This window comes from Marmota monax, unplaced genomic scaffold (assembly GCF_021218885.2).
Source record: "Marmota monax isolate L192 unplaced genomic scaffold, Marmota_monax_Labrador192_F-V1.1 WCK01_AAM20220418_F8-fsc00022, whole genome shotgun sequence".
NCBI classification, from domain to species: Eukaryota; Metazoa; Chordata; class Mammalia; order Rodentia; family Sciuridae; genus Marmota; species Marmota monax.
This window is the reverse complement of record NW_026695215.1, coordinates 1,846,415-1,861,318: the sequence shown is the minus strand read 5'-3', so window position 1 is coordinate 1,861,318 and position 14,904 is coordinate 1,846,415. Positions and strand designations below refer to the sequence as shown.

The 14,904-nt window shown below is 43.1% G+C and overlaps 1 protein-coding gene across 15 annotated transcripts in view; it reads right to left on the bottom strand.

The window, feature by feature from the left end:
* Mbnl1 (muscleblind like splicing regulator 1) overlaps window positions 1–14,904 on the bottom strand; it is a 193,670-nt gene that overhangs the window by 34,108 nt on the left and 144,658 nt on the right. For all 15 annotated transcript variants that reach the window (XM_046431489.2, XM_046431485.2, XM_046431491.2 and 12 more), the window contains one exon: window positions 3,987–4,157. In XM_046431489.2, the coding sequence (XP_046287445.1) occupies window positions 3,987–4,055 (69 nt within the window). In that variant the 5' untranslated portion in view covers window positions 4,056–4,157. The remainder of the gene's footprint in view (window positions 1–3,986; window positions 4,158–14,904) is intronic.

The following is a 14,904-nucleotide window of genomic DNA, read 5'->3' as shown; positions in this document are numbered from 1 at the left end:
GTTCCTGCAGATGTGACAAATGGCCCACTTCAAAGCGCTCTGCAAATGCCAGCAATGGCAGAGTCGAGGTGACAGGAGCCAAAGACGCTCCTGAAACTGAAGCTAAAGCCGGTGACTGGGAGTCTATCCCCGAAGCATCTCAACTTCATGACACGCATAGGGACTTCTACATGAGTTCCGTGTCTCAAGGAAGCCAGGTCTCTGCACTTGGGGACAGCTGCCAGCAGAATTACAGGGGCCACAGCTAAGCTCTGGGTGCCCAATAAGGGCAGAGGCTGCTAACAGTGAGCTCCTCACTGTGAAGGCTTCCACAGACCTCTTGAGGGCCACGCAGAGAGCCTAGTAGGAGCTGCACCTCTCCTGAGGCCCTCTGGCTGGGCGGGGGGACCCAGGCTCTCCAGGGTGTGAGCCACAGTGCAGGCTGGTGGCCAAACCATGCTGCAGTTTCTCATTTGATTACTTTGCACCTGACAGTGTGCAGCAAAGTCATACTAGAAAAAAGGAACACTGAGAAAGCAGAAATTTCATTATTTTTTATTTGATAACTAAATGTTAGAGGTCTTCTATTTATTTTCAAAGATTATAGGATAAAAAGAAAAAGAAGTGAACTTTTACATTTTTATTAAGAATTTACGAATGCCAACAGAATTAACGCCAATACTTCTATAATTCATTATTAACTTTTAGGAAGTAGACAGATAAATTCTACTGGTCATTTTCAACTACTTTATTCCTCATCTTATGAAATGGGAATAACTGTGTTTGAGGTCTGAGAGTGCCAGGACCTTAGAGGTAATAGATTTCAAATTTTTCACTCTATTTGGGAAAAGGTCAGAGAGCTTAAATGAGTTGCCCAGGACCCAGAGATGTTTGGCCACCTGTCCCCAATACGCAGTTCCCCACACAGACACCGGAGCCCAAACAGGCTGGATTAATGTCTGAAACTTTTTACTCACTAGCTGTGTAGCTGAAGCAAATTACTTAACCTCTCTGAACTTTTGGTTCTTTATCTCTAACGCTGAGGTAATATGACCTGTTTCATAAGATTGAAGATAGAATGTAATATACAAAAAGTGCTGAGTACAGTGAATGCCCCTCAAGTATTGTCTCAAAAATGCCAGTCCTCTCTCTGATTCTCGGTGTGGTGCATTTCTTCAACCTAATAAAGGCTATGAAGGCAGGACCCTGTTCTACAGATCCCTGTCTAACTGAGTTAGTCCAGGCCAGGCTCTGAAAACGGACAGCGCCAGTTTCTCAGGCTCCCACACGGGGTGAGCAGCCACTCCACCTGGTCTGTGGGGGCCTCCGTGACGGGGCTGCTGCTCTGGTGGCAACTTAGGCTCCTCTGGTCTCCCGGGCAGGAGAACTGCCAGGAATCTCTGTCCATGATTTCTGGTGTCGGTGGTACTCCTTCCTCAACCTGCCCTTTTGTTCGTCAAGTGATTATTGATCTGACTCCACAAGGTGCCAGCCACCATTACAGCTGCTTGAGAATTTTACTTTAGACCGTGCACCCCAGCCCTGCTCCTTCCTGCTCCTCCAGCTAACCTGTCTGGCCCTAGAGAGCCAAGGCACTGTCAATGACCTGTCTAAAAACCTTGTCAAAAAACCTGTCACTGCTGGCAGGTGCCCCATGAGGTGGATCTTCTTCACAAGGCTACCTCCTGGTTGGGTCCAAGTTACAGCCACGTCTTCAAGACTCCACCTGACCAGGGCAGCTCCCTTGAGTGTCAGCCCTTCTCATGTGGCCAGCAGGCGGCTCCCGGCTCTGCTGGAGTCCCTATTCCTGGGCCACATTAAGTCCCAGCCCGCAGCTGCTCACAACCATCCCTTTCATTCCTGAGCCTGCCTCTCATCATCCTCATCATCACAGGGCTGGCCTCAAAAACAAAAGAACAGTCTCAGGTGGAGTTCTGAGAGAAACTTTCCTGGACTGAAGGTTTCTCTGAAGCCACTAAAACCCCAAATGCTTCAAAATTGAAAAATTAAAATGATTCCTATACTTACTACGAAAATCTCAATCTGTATGCAGAATACTTTAAGGCTCTGATCCAAGGATGCCTTTAGCAGAGGGGTAACTCCACATTCAAGTGGTCACATGAGGGGAAATTAACACAGAGCCGGAATGTGCTCCAGACTAACACAGCAATGACATCATCAAAGCAGAGAATTTTCTTACAAAAGCAGCAAAAAATGGGGCGAGTGTTCAGATGGTTTCTGAAATCTGTGACTGAGCGGTTTTATAAACAACACATGTGTTACTAGCATTTCAAGAGCAGAACGTCATTTATAATTTGCACTAGGATCTTGTGTGTGTGATAACCCTGGAATGACCTTGAGAGTCAGAACTCAAGGGCTGGGTCAGGAGATGGGCCCAACTTCACACTGAGGAACTCAAGGCTGTGACTCTCCGGTCTTCCTCAATTAGGGAACCTCGCCTGCTGATCTAAGGGGCTTCCTGGGTGGAGAGAGGCCAAACCTGGCAGTAAGTACACTTTAAATGTTTAACTGAAACCAAGTGTCTCACGTCAAGGAGAGATCTTATATCAACTAAAGTAGGAGCCATCCAGATCTTTGAAACTGAATCTGAGGGCCAAGGGAAAGAGAGATTTTTGCCCTATATTGTTTTGTTAGAAAGAATGATAATAAACTTTTAACCAAATAGCAATCTTCCTGCTATCCCAATTCAGACATGAAAAATTAGCAGATGTCACAAAAAATAAACTTAAGATACTACATTTTTTTGGTGCTGGGGTTGTGGCTCAGCAGTAGAGCACTCACCTCGCATGTGCGGGGCCCTGGGTTCGATCCTCAGCGCCACGTAAAAATAAATAAAATAAAGGTATTGTGTCCAACTACAACTAAAAAATAAATATTAAAAAAAAGATACTACATTTTTAACTGAGTCCCCAATAATGAGAAAAAAATAGATCAGGTTAAGACAGATACAGAAATAATTACAATAATTCTCTCACCTCAACTGTATAGTACTGACAACCGTATCATTGAACATGTAATATGGAGGTCCCTCCCACCTCAAATAGACCACCTCCTCTTTTTTGGAATAACTGTTGCTTTAAGCTCTAAGAGAGAATACCAGTTACATTGAGTTCAGGTATTATAATAATGCATCTGGAAAAAAAATAGTTAGCAGTTTTCCGATAAAGATGCCAGAAAAATGGGGGTCTTTACATTCCTATGACCCCATAATAATTAAGATGCAATAATTTAGGTCATAATTTAGATGCAATAGAATATATATATATTTTCCCTGATCACTATAGATTTCATCATATATTTAAAAATAAAACTACTATATCACAATTAACATAAAATAGCTTATCAACCTAATATCAATTATGATGTAAAGAAGATTATTAGAGACACTTATCACCCACATAATCATAAAAATCCAAATGGTTTAATAGATATATATATGTGTGTTCAGAAGCAGGATTGCACACATCTACTACTTGATAGACACTGAACATCTAGGGACACCCAAGGTTTATCAATTTCATTCTTTTTTAACAGCCCTTGGAGTTTCTGTCTCCTTTGATAAGGCTTCCAAATCCAGTATGATGATCACCACTAGTCAGAAGCTGCCTAGCATTTGTGACTATGAAATCACTTCAATTTAAGTTTTCAAAGAAAGAGACCTACAATGCTAGGTGGCACATGCCTGTCATCCCAGCAACTCGGGAGGTGGAGGCAGGAGGATCACAAGTTCAAAGTCAGCCTCAGCAATTCAGCGAGGCCCTAAGCAACTTACTGTCTAAATAAAATGTTAAAAGGGCTGGAGCTATGCTCAGTGGTCAAGTGCCCCTGGGTTTATAGTGTGAAAACTGATCCAGGAATAACTGATACTTATTCACTAGAAAATACCAGCAGCTGATAACTAACCTGTGTTCAGACCATCTACTGCAGCCCCTTCTCCCTAAGCTAAGAGCTGCGCCTACAGCTGGAGAGCAGGCTGGAGGGCTTACCACGGGCTGCAGCGGGGTGCCGGGCATCATGGCGTTGGCTAGTTGCATCTGCTGGGCCAGCATGGCCATGTTCTTCTGCTGAATCAAGTTATTGCGCCCATTGATCTCCAACTGTGTTTTTAAGTGTGGGGGTGGGTGAAGATACTTGCAGTTCTCCCTGGAGCAACGACCCTACAAAGACAAAAGCAAAATTCCATCTTAAGAAAGAATCAGTGAACTGTAAACAGCAATAACCATGTAAATCAAGCCCTGAATCCACCAAGGTTTTCTCCACCAAGTCCCATCCTTTTGCTGCAACTTCAGGGTTCATAACAACTTCACCCAAACAAAAGAGTAAGACATTTGAAGAAGTTCAAACACTTAAAAAATTTCCCTTATTTTAATAATTTTAGTGTAAATGTTTATAGATTCAAGTTTAAAAACAAACTTCCAAGGTAATAATATTAAAACACAGACTGTCAAATAAAGTACATTAGCTCCTGCCATAATATCTTCTTGGTTCACTTCAATAAATCTGAACGAATCTGGAGTTTTATCACCTACTTTTACTTATTGCATTTTTAAGAAATGTGCTTAGGCAGACTGCATCCTCATCCTTTACCATTACCTCCAACACCACCGAGTCCTACTAAGCCAGGCATGAGGAAGTTTACAGATGAAAATTCCCATGTGTTCCCAGTGCCCAGAGGGAATGAGGTGTAGGGAAACACTAGTACAAAATGTAGTTTTTAACCTTTCAAAGATAAATCTAGTCCCCACCAATAAAAACTATTAAAGCACTAAGAAGAATATGTGCCCTCTGAATAACTGATCATGACAACGAAGAAAGAAATAATTTACTATAAAATAAGAAATATAAGTAGACTTTTCCTTTGGAATTATTTTTCATTAAAATATTAGCTGTATAACATGCAACATCAAGTGTGTTACAGTGACTTCTTTCAAGACACTGTCAAGTCATATGGATAATAACAGACCTCATCAACTTCTTTTACCAATAAATCTAATTAGAACTCTGCACAAAAAAATATATTAAGCAATTAACCAACTTGTGGAGCTTTCTTCGATTTTTCAACAAATCAATTTATCTTAATTAGTCATTATATTGTAAAGCAACTTAGAAAACGAATGTTCACGTGTATGATCGAACTCGTCACACTTCTATATGAATACTGTTGCTGCTTTTTTTAAAAAAAGTATCCGTGCAGGATTAATGTCATGGGAGACTATGTTCTAACGAGCTTTATGGCACACTTGAAATCAGGAGGGGTAGAGGACAGGGTGGAGAGCAAGGATCTCAGGACCTGAGACAGATGCCCAGCTTTTGCCCAGAAGCTGTGCGGACATTGTAAGACGCTGACCACTTTAAACCCCAGGCTTTGTAACCAGGAGCTGCTGCAGAATCTATCTCACTCCTGCTGCAACTTCGACCACATATCAAACAAACAAAAAAGGTTGGCAGGAAGGTAATATTTATAGCCTCTCCTGATATGATCACAAATAAACCAATGTTTACATAAATATGACTTTTTCCATGTACAATGCCCATGCTTGTTATACGTTGAGCTCACAGGCACATTATTACAAGCTTACAAGCACCTCAGTGCAAAGCAACCACAAAATAACTTAGAATCACAAGATAAACCACAGGGCAAGGCTGGCCAAAACAAACACGCTCATGAATGACACACGGTCCAATTTCAGGGATCCCCGGTCAAGGCCTCCCAGGGGAAACCTGCCATTTCAGCACAAAGAACAAACTCTGGTCCTCAGTATCTCCACATCATACGTCTCACTGAACTGGATTTATGTGAGTGCAGATAAGCAGGCTTATATCCACCAAAAGGATTAAACTGAATTCACTGGGTCAGTTTCTGGAGTTCCATAAATAGTAAGCGACGGCCCTGGGCCTTAAGCCAGGCCTTGCCAGAACTAAGAGTGGTTGTCCAAAGCAATTCACTCTAGCACCTTCCTTCAACACAGACCACCCAGCCCCTCCCACCTGGACACCACCTGGAGGGGAATCATGGAAAGGAATCAGGAGTGTTTGCCAGGTATCCTGTACTAGTGCATCTCAGGGTTTCTGACAGAAGCTCACATCTCTGGCTTTGCTGTGTATTTACTATATCTACTGAGGGCAGAAAAAGTACCATTTGACTACATTTCTTCCTTATGCTGCCCAGCTGGATGTTACTACATTAGGGCTCACTTTCAAAAAACCTTGTCGTAAAAATCAACAAAGCCAATTTGGTAAAAATGTGTGCAGATTGCTCAACCTCTCCCCATCCATGGCCACAGGTCTACAGGCCCAGGGATCTGCATTTGAGCAAGCATTACAGGTGATTCTGGTACAGGGAAAACACTGCAAAACAGGACGGTGCATCGCCACACTTATTGACAACATGGAAAAAAGTCACATAGTAACCTTTGTTAGCAATAGTGGATAAACTGCTTCTTAGGAACTTCAACACTGGTTTAATGCTGATTGCGCTGCTGAATAATTTTGGTTTCACAAATAGAAAGGTTGAGAATGCATTCGAATAAACATCCTTGTGTTAGAGGACTGCTTAAATCCAGAGATGGCCACCACCAGCACACCTTGGAACCCGGAGGGTCCACACACATTGCTGAGTTCCCAGCACCATGTCTCCATAAGCATCTGCAGAATGGATGCATATCTATTTCTTATTAGATGCTCAAAGATGGATCCTGTTTAACTCTGTAACAGAGACCTCTGTTAAGATATTATTCTATAATTAACATACAATCTACTATCTGTTAAAATAGAACACAAACTAAATTTAATATCAAATCCTGGTTCTGGATTATGACTAATGATGCTTTATTCAGAAACCAGGCATTTAAATGAAAAATAAAGCTTGCCACAATAAAGAAAGAAAGGGTGAGAGAAGGAGATTTGTAGTGCAGCCGGGAGGAAGGAGACCTGCGTGCACCTGTGCTTTGCTTGTGGCATCTTAAGATCGATACACTGACAATAGATTCTGAGAGTAAAAAACAAATTAACTGTCTAGACTTCATGTATTCAAATTTTCATATAGAAGCTGTTACACTAAACCATCCAGAGATTTCACCTTCACGTACATTAAACTGGGCTGCTAGCATTAAGTTAAAAATAGAAAAAGTTTTCATTCTTTTTTCAGAGGTGCCTGTAGTGGCACCCACTGCATAACTGTATAAAGCCTGGCTCAAACAGCAACCTTGTTACTTGCTGTGTGGCCCCATGTAGGGGGAGTGAGGTTCTTGGTGTGGCCACACCTTTTCTGTAGAACAGTGATGACTGCATCCTTCGCACTGGTGACATGTGAGTTTGAGCAAGGGCAAGGGGCACAGGCATAACAGTCAATAACTGCTCGTTATTTTCCTCTTTCCTTACATGCACAAGAACAAGCAGCAGTTGCTCAGCTTAGCACCATATCTGTTAAAGGCACTAAAAATAACACAGGTAGTGACATCCAGTAACAATGCATGTCAATCATCAATAATGTAATACAAAGTTGGTCCTTAATCATCATTCTGTATTTGACACATCCACCGAGGAAAATGTCATTCTAGTACATTTCTCACAGTGTTGTATTTCTGTGCTTTGGTTGTGTTGACTGCATTGCGGTCTTATTGTCAGAGAGCTGTACAACTGCCCAGCAGGCCCTCTGGAATGCCCATGCCCACGATTCCTTAGGCAGCACTCAGGGACCTGCTTAGAGGAGGACCACGAGAGATTCCAAAGACACCACTGTAGCACACATACTATGTATTCTGAACTGATGCACACACTGAGTCTAATACTCACCGAGTCTACTTTTTCTAATATTTTTCTACATCTTTAAAGTAAAATTAACCTGTCCAAAAAGGTGAGATTTCCTGCTGTAGTCATAAAGTCTGCATGAGTCTAATAACAGTGATTTGAAAGATCAAACCCTTGATTTCTGACATTAAATATTGTTCAACTATGAACTGAAGGTTATCATTTGTAATCATAAATAAGGGAAGATATATGTTTAGATTAATCAATCCTCAAAATGAATTAATAAAGCATATTTTTGAAAAATTGTAAATATGTGTATATATGGTAATTTATATAAAATTGTGTGTATGTGATATATTCAGTAAAAGAGAAATTACAGAATATGGTGCAATAAGCCAGAACAAGAGTAAAACTGAATGAAGCTACAGGTGGCAATTTAGAGAACTGAGAAAACGATTTCCTAGCTAAAATAGTAACTACTGACTCAGTTGGATGAACTTTGTAAAGCGAAAAAACATATTCTGATTTTCCATTTTTAATTTTACTTCTCCCACCTAAACTAAAGGAGTCTTGGAATGTGTGCAGTCATGGTCTACAGAGGCCTACAACCCGGCTATGACTGCCAGGAGGATTCTGATCACCAGGGCATCTGAGCACACTCTGGAAATCAAGGGGCAAGGAATGTAGGGGGCACCAATTTAGAAGTCTTTTACAGCTTTCCTGGCAACACTGGTTCCTCATGAGGCTCTTCAAACTAGAACCATTCCTGTCACTTGTTAAAGCCAATATTTCCTTTGGGACAGCTGAGGTATGCAAATGTTTTTGAAGCACTTTCTGGAGACAGTCACTGCTCAGATCTCAGTCAGGAATTAGCTAGGAAATTTGGTAACTGTCTATTGAAAAATTCTCACCATTTTTTTTTCCCAGCTAAGATGCTTTCTTATGGCTTATAATACTGTTTAGTTTTTTATTCTAATGCTATTCTATTAGATATATGTATATATTATCATGTGATACTAACATACAATGATTATTTTTAAATCACTGTATCTAGTGATAAGAAATTCATAGAAGTGTATAAGGTGATTTACTTTAAGAAAAAAAATGTACTTTATACACCCCAAAACATTCAAACAAACATAAATAAAAGACTTATTTTGTTCTCACTTAGGTGGATATGAGTTTTAATGACCTCTAGGAACCACAATCTATTGGCTTTTGCAAGTATAAAAAATAAAAATAAATTACTGAATAACTCAGAATACACTGCACTCTTAACTGCTTATTTCCTTACAACTCACTTATTTCCATGATGAACTTGTGTCAGCTACAAGATCACGCATCCTGAAAAGTGTTTGTTTCCTCAGGCTCATCAGCACTACTGACATCTGGGGCCAGATTTTTTGGGGGGGGAGGGAGGGGAAGAAAAAAATCACTTTTGTGTCACTTTTGTCACAGGAGCTATCCTATGCACTGCTGATGCCCAGCAGCACCCCAGGCCTCCGCCACTAGATGCCCTTAGTGCCCCCATGCCCAGTTTGGGCGAGGGCCACATGACAACATACCACAGACCGGGTGACTTCAGTCATGGAAATTATTTCTCATGATTTTGAGCTACAAGTCCAAGATGGAGATCTACTCAATTCAGTTTCTATTAGTGCTCTCTCCAGGGTCACTTTCACAGGGTGTCCCTACATGGCCTTTCTTCAGCATGCATGAGATGAAACAGAGCAGGCAAGTGAGCCCCAAGCTCTGGTGTTCCTTGGAAGGATGCAACTCCTATCAGGGGAGTCACCCTATTGCTTCCTTCAGTCTTAGCTATTTCCTTAGGGGCCCCATCTCTAAATACACACGTGGACTTAGGTCTCCCACATGTTAATTTTACAGGGACACAAACATTCAATTTACAACAGGGATGAAAAGCAGCTGATGAACAGTTACTGTATATAGATTTAAATATGTTCTCACTTAAATGGTAGGGTCTTTTATTCTGGAGACTTCCTCAAACATGAGAGAACACATCTGTCCTCGAAAGTCTGAATGAAAAGGAGCCTGTGGTTGGCCAGTTGGTCTTTCCAATTTTGTCAAATCACAGATGCCACTTGTAAGGCTCTCAAGGTGTGTATTTTTCTTGCATTTACAAGGAAAACAAATAAAGATTGTAGTATATCAAAGACAGCACATAGTTGAATTTTAAAATCCTATTCATGTCTCTGTTTCCATTTGTTAACTGGAACACTGGAGGTGCTGATTGATCCCCCCCGACCCCCCACCCCTGGCTTTTTTAAGGGAAAATGACAGATTTTGGCTTGCACTTCTCTACAGAAAGTCTTTCCGGGATAAATAAAACTAAAATATGTATAAGAGGCTACCAGAAAAAAGATTAATCAAGTGGACTCAGATGTCAGAAAATAAAAGATATCTGACCACTAACTAGAATTCTAGTAGATGCACTGCATAAAGTTGCTGCTGTTAGGTTGCATGCAAATGTATATCGTGGCCATATTTGTGCATATACACATGCCTGTGTAGCCACCCCAACAATGCACCCATTTCTAAGAGCAGGGAACATATTACACACACAGTGCTTATGCTCCAAACTCAAGAAACCTAGGATACATGACTTAAAATCTGCGCTTTGTGTTTTACTTTAAAAAACACTTACAAACTTTAGAATGCTGTAGAATAAAACCTAAAGGGATGCCAAACTATCATCTGGAGGAAAATTCTAAAGCAGTCAAAACAGAGACACATTTTTTTTTCTTTTAGAAAGCCTCTGTGGATTTCACTGTTTTGATGTTATCGTCTGTTTCATTTCACAAACAATACAGTATGCCACCGAGTGGCCCTGCAGAGTGCCTACTGTGCATAGGCAGGTACGAGGCATGGACTGCAGCACAGCACACTGGGTCTACCACAGGTGGTACACGGGACAGTACCTACAAAGCAGTCACATACTAACCCCAATGCTATGTTCACTTTGTATGCCCAAATCTTCACGAGGCTTTAGCCCAGGAAGTGAGATTTTTCTATTACACCATTTCCTATCTTTACTATCCTAGCTCCTTGTCTTTATTTCATAGTTCTGTCATCTGCAAAGGCAGGAGACAACCCCTGCAGCAAGCATGCCCTGTTTTAGCACCCCACATCTTCAAGAGGATAGCAGGACCAAGCGGGTGCAGAGGGTCAGTTCTCCCCGTTTTTGCCAGGCTGGTAATCCCCAGTCCTGCGCCGGGAGCTTGAGAAGGACAGCAGTCCCAGATGGCACTGTGAGCTTCGCCTTCCAAATGCAGCGACAGTCTCTTCCCCGAGTCCAGGTAACACACACCTGGCAACTGCTCCGGGAATGGGGAGACTCCAGCAGGTGTGCAGCTTCCCACAAATAGTTCACCGCAGGCACAGAGTGGGCTTTCAAGGGAAGCAGGACAGAAGGCTAACTCAGAGCCTTCCCTTTCCTGATGGTGTAAGTTCCCCTTCATACACACGCGTCCCTAGAGCCACAGGCACACACTGGCTTAGTGCTACTGAGGCCAGTAAAGGTGACATGCTTACATGGCCTATCGGGTTTGGACGTGTCACTGGGGCCTGGAAGATTGTGAGAACTGGCTCCATCTAGCAACCAGTACACCTTTCCCCACCAACCTCCAACCTGATCTCACAGGAAAGGTTTGTGGCGGACCTTGCCAGCTATTTAAAGAGCCCTTCCCAGGGTGCCTTGGCTGAACTAGGCACTATTCTACAGAACATTCCTAAGATTGATGGTGAGGATTCTTGGATATTAAAACCAATAGTGACATTTACAACATCCCAAAATACCCTCACTGCTGACGCAATGTCAAGGCAATCTAACTCAAACTCTGGGATACTATGACTTTTTTCCCAGAGAACCTCGGAGCTTTAATTGCACAACTCCCATTAATCATCTTGAAAATGGCGCAGCTGAAACCCACACATCCACCTAAGCCTCACGGAACGCAGGGGCCGGGCTGGCTGCCACCGAAGAGGGGGAGACCAAGGAGGGGTACATCGTGGAACAGGACACGCAGCCCTCTGTTCATGTGTGACCAGCAGCCCTCCCGGGAGGCCACACTCACAGCACTCAGGCAGAAGGGTGCTGTGGGGGCAGGACCCTCACCTCCGCAGGGCCTGGGAGAATGGCTTGGAGCTGCTGAAAAGGGACACTGTCAGAAAAAGCAACCTGGAGTTTTTCTTATGCCCATGGTCTCTCTCCAGAGGGCCCTAAAAATGAGCATGCAGATGTCACCAAGGCTAATGCTATGAAGGGCAGTACTTGGCACCTACTATCGGCCCCTATTCCACAGTCGGCTCCGGCCCCAAAGATGATCTGGCCAACATCCCTGCACCAAATCAGTCTCATGACCTTGTGAAAGTCCAGTGACATTTGTTAGGTGCCAGCATCATTAAGCAGTCCAACAGTAGTTGGCTGCTTTATAGCATCATAAAATTGGAAATGCCAGATCACTGTGTTTCTTTCGTTTTTTTTTTTCAATTGCTTCATTAGTTATTTATGTTTTTGATAGAGCAACTGTCAGACTTCGAAGCTGTTTGTAGCTCAAACATTTCTCAAGTTTTAGGACTCCCAAATCAGACACTCTTCAATCTTGGCTAATAATTAAAACCTCTAACATTTATATGATAAAATTGCAGGGTCTATTTTAGTGTCTGATTTTCAATTGAGAAATTGAAAAAAAAAAGTTTTAGAAACAGCACCCAATAGTTCCTCTTACCATCACAGGTGGATAGGGCCTGACTTTCTCTATATACTCCCAGGGCTCTCCTGAGGATAAGGAGGAGGAAATTTCTTAAGTCAAACACATACAATGTTCCCTTAAAACAATGTCTTTGAAGACATGTTTAGACTGTCCTTATTGACCTGTGTCAGTTCCCAGTTCATCATTAAAGCAGAACCTCTCCATCTCTGAATCTCTCCCCCTCTATATTCTATTGACTAGAACCCAAAAGGTATGTGGGTTTTTGTTTTTGTTTTTGTTTTGGTACCGGGGATTGAACTCAGGGGCACTCAACCACTGAACCACATCCCCAGGCCTATTTTGAGTTTTATTTAGAGACAGGGTCTCACTGAATTGCTTAGCACCTCAACTTGCTGAGGCTGGCTTGGAACTTGTGATCCTCCCGCCTCAGCCTCTCAAGCCACTGGGATTATAGGCGTGTGCCACCATGCCCAGTCCAAGAGGTGTATTTTATTGTGATAAAGGAAGAGTGAAACTTACACGGAGCTCCTGTGCCCCAGGCACTGTTCTGAGCATCTTGTGGGTGCCACTCCACTTGTTCCTCTCAACATCACTGTCACTTTAGAGTCTGTTACCTTGTGCTGAAGGACCATGCTCACAGAGAAACTGCCCAGGACACAGCTGGCTCCCGAGAGCCCTACTGACCATGGCCTGAGGCAGGCCTTCTTTGTACCAGGCATATACCTGTCTCATCTTTAAGGATAAAGGTTCTTGAACCACTGACTGCTCACTAAAAGGCAAATGACCAACCAGCAGGGGTCAGAAGGCAATGCAGGCTCCCACCCCTCTACCTTTTACAAAGGAATAGAAGTCCTGGAGCCAGAGCAACCAGTTTTGAAGAAGATGAACCCATGTGGTGTTTCCAAAGTGTAATGGGAAAAATTAGAGGCTCTTTTAATTTCATTTTATCTGTCATTCTTGCCTTGTTCCCCCCTCAGAGGGACCTCTTATTACAGGATCAACAGTAAAAGAGAAAAAAAAAATTGAGCACCAATGAGTTAAAATGTGGCTTCACAGAGACTCAAGAGGTTATTGGGTGGTTTGTGCATCTGCTGACTGGGCCTCTGTGATTTGAAGGTGTCAGGAGTAATGAAAAAGTGATGTACAGCTATATGTATACGTCAAGTCAGATGTGACATTGGATGGCAGTCTTCAGGGGCAAGTCTCCATCTGAGAATGTGAAAGAATCTAAACACAACCAGAGGTAAACGTTTTGATAAATGGCTGCATTGGTACCAGCTGGATCCCACACATGCCTGCAAATACAGAATAGTAAACCCTGTGTTTACATGCCAAATGTAGTGACATTTATTATTTAAGTTATGATAAATGTCAAAGTACAATGTCATATAATGTGTCCAAAAATTTCGGTCAATATTTCCATGATAAATCTTCAACGTCTACTAGATGTGATGGCATATCTTATGTTATGTGTGTGATCAGTGCTTCAACAGCATCCTGGCTACAACCCAGGCCCGGAGTCTGGGCCTCCGTGGACGGGGAGAAATCGCAACAGCACACTGCTCTCTGATCTTCAGAAACACTTTTGTCCTTGCTTTGCCCTGGTATTTTCCTGTCAGTATTCCCTTTGGCAGCCCGTAGGATTCTCTAACTGAAAACATGCTGTCACTTTCTGTCCTCACAAATCCTGCCTCCAGTCCCACCATTTGACGCGACTGCTCCACATAAATGACAATGACAGAGCAGGAAAAGAAGGCGAGGTATCAAAGGCTCATCATTACCTGCCCTGGTCTCCTGAAGACAGATCCACTCTGCCCCTGAATAGGATGTGCGCCAGGACACCGAATGTCCCCACAGGGGAAACAGCCCCTCCCTGGTCCACAGCAAGGTGCTAAAGCTGCGCCCAGCCATAGCCCTCCCAGACCTGAGGCTGCGGTGAGGACAGGGACAACTGGCTCCTGTGCCCAGAACACACTGCTACTAGGCACTGCCGGCAGCAGCCCAGAAGGAAGGGCAAAGGCCATCTCCTCAGGCAAGCCCTCTGAGCTGGCCACCCTCACCCTAGAGGCCCCTGCTGGCTTTCCTGAACAGGTCCCCAAATACCCAATGAAACCCCTACCTCGGAATGATTGCTGGGAATAAAACAGCATTTTGAGAAATGTTTCATAGATGTGTCTATTATTCTTGTATAGATTTTTTGGGGGGAGGATTCACATTCACAAATCAATAAAAACAAGTAACTGTGAACGACGGAACTTTCCTAACCCATCTGTAGGCCAGGCTCTAAGGCACAGGATGCTGAAATTGTCACGGAGGCTCTTGGGAAGCTCTGCTGCTGGGAGCTGGTGGGTTCTGGACAGCAAGCAGAGCTGCTGCCCAGCCACGGTCGAGAAGAGAAGGTGGAGATGCTGGGCCAGGCAGC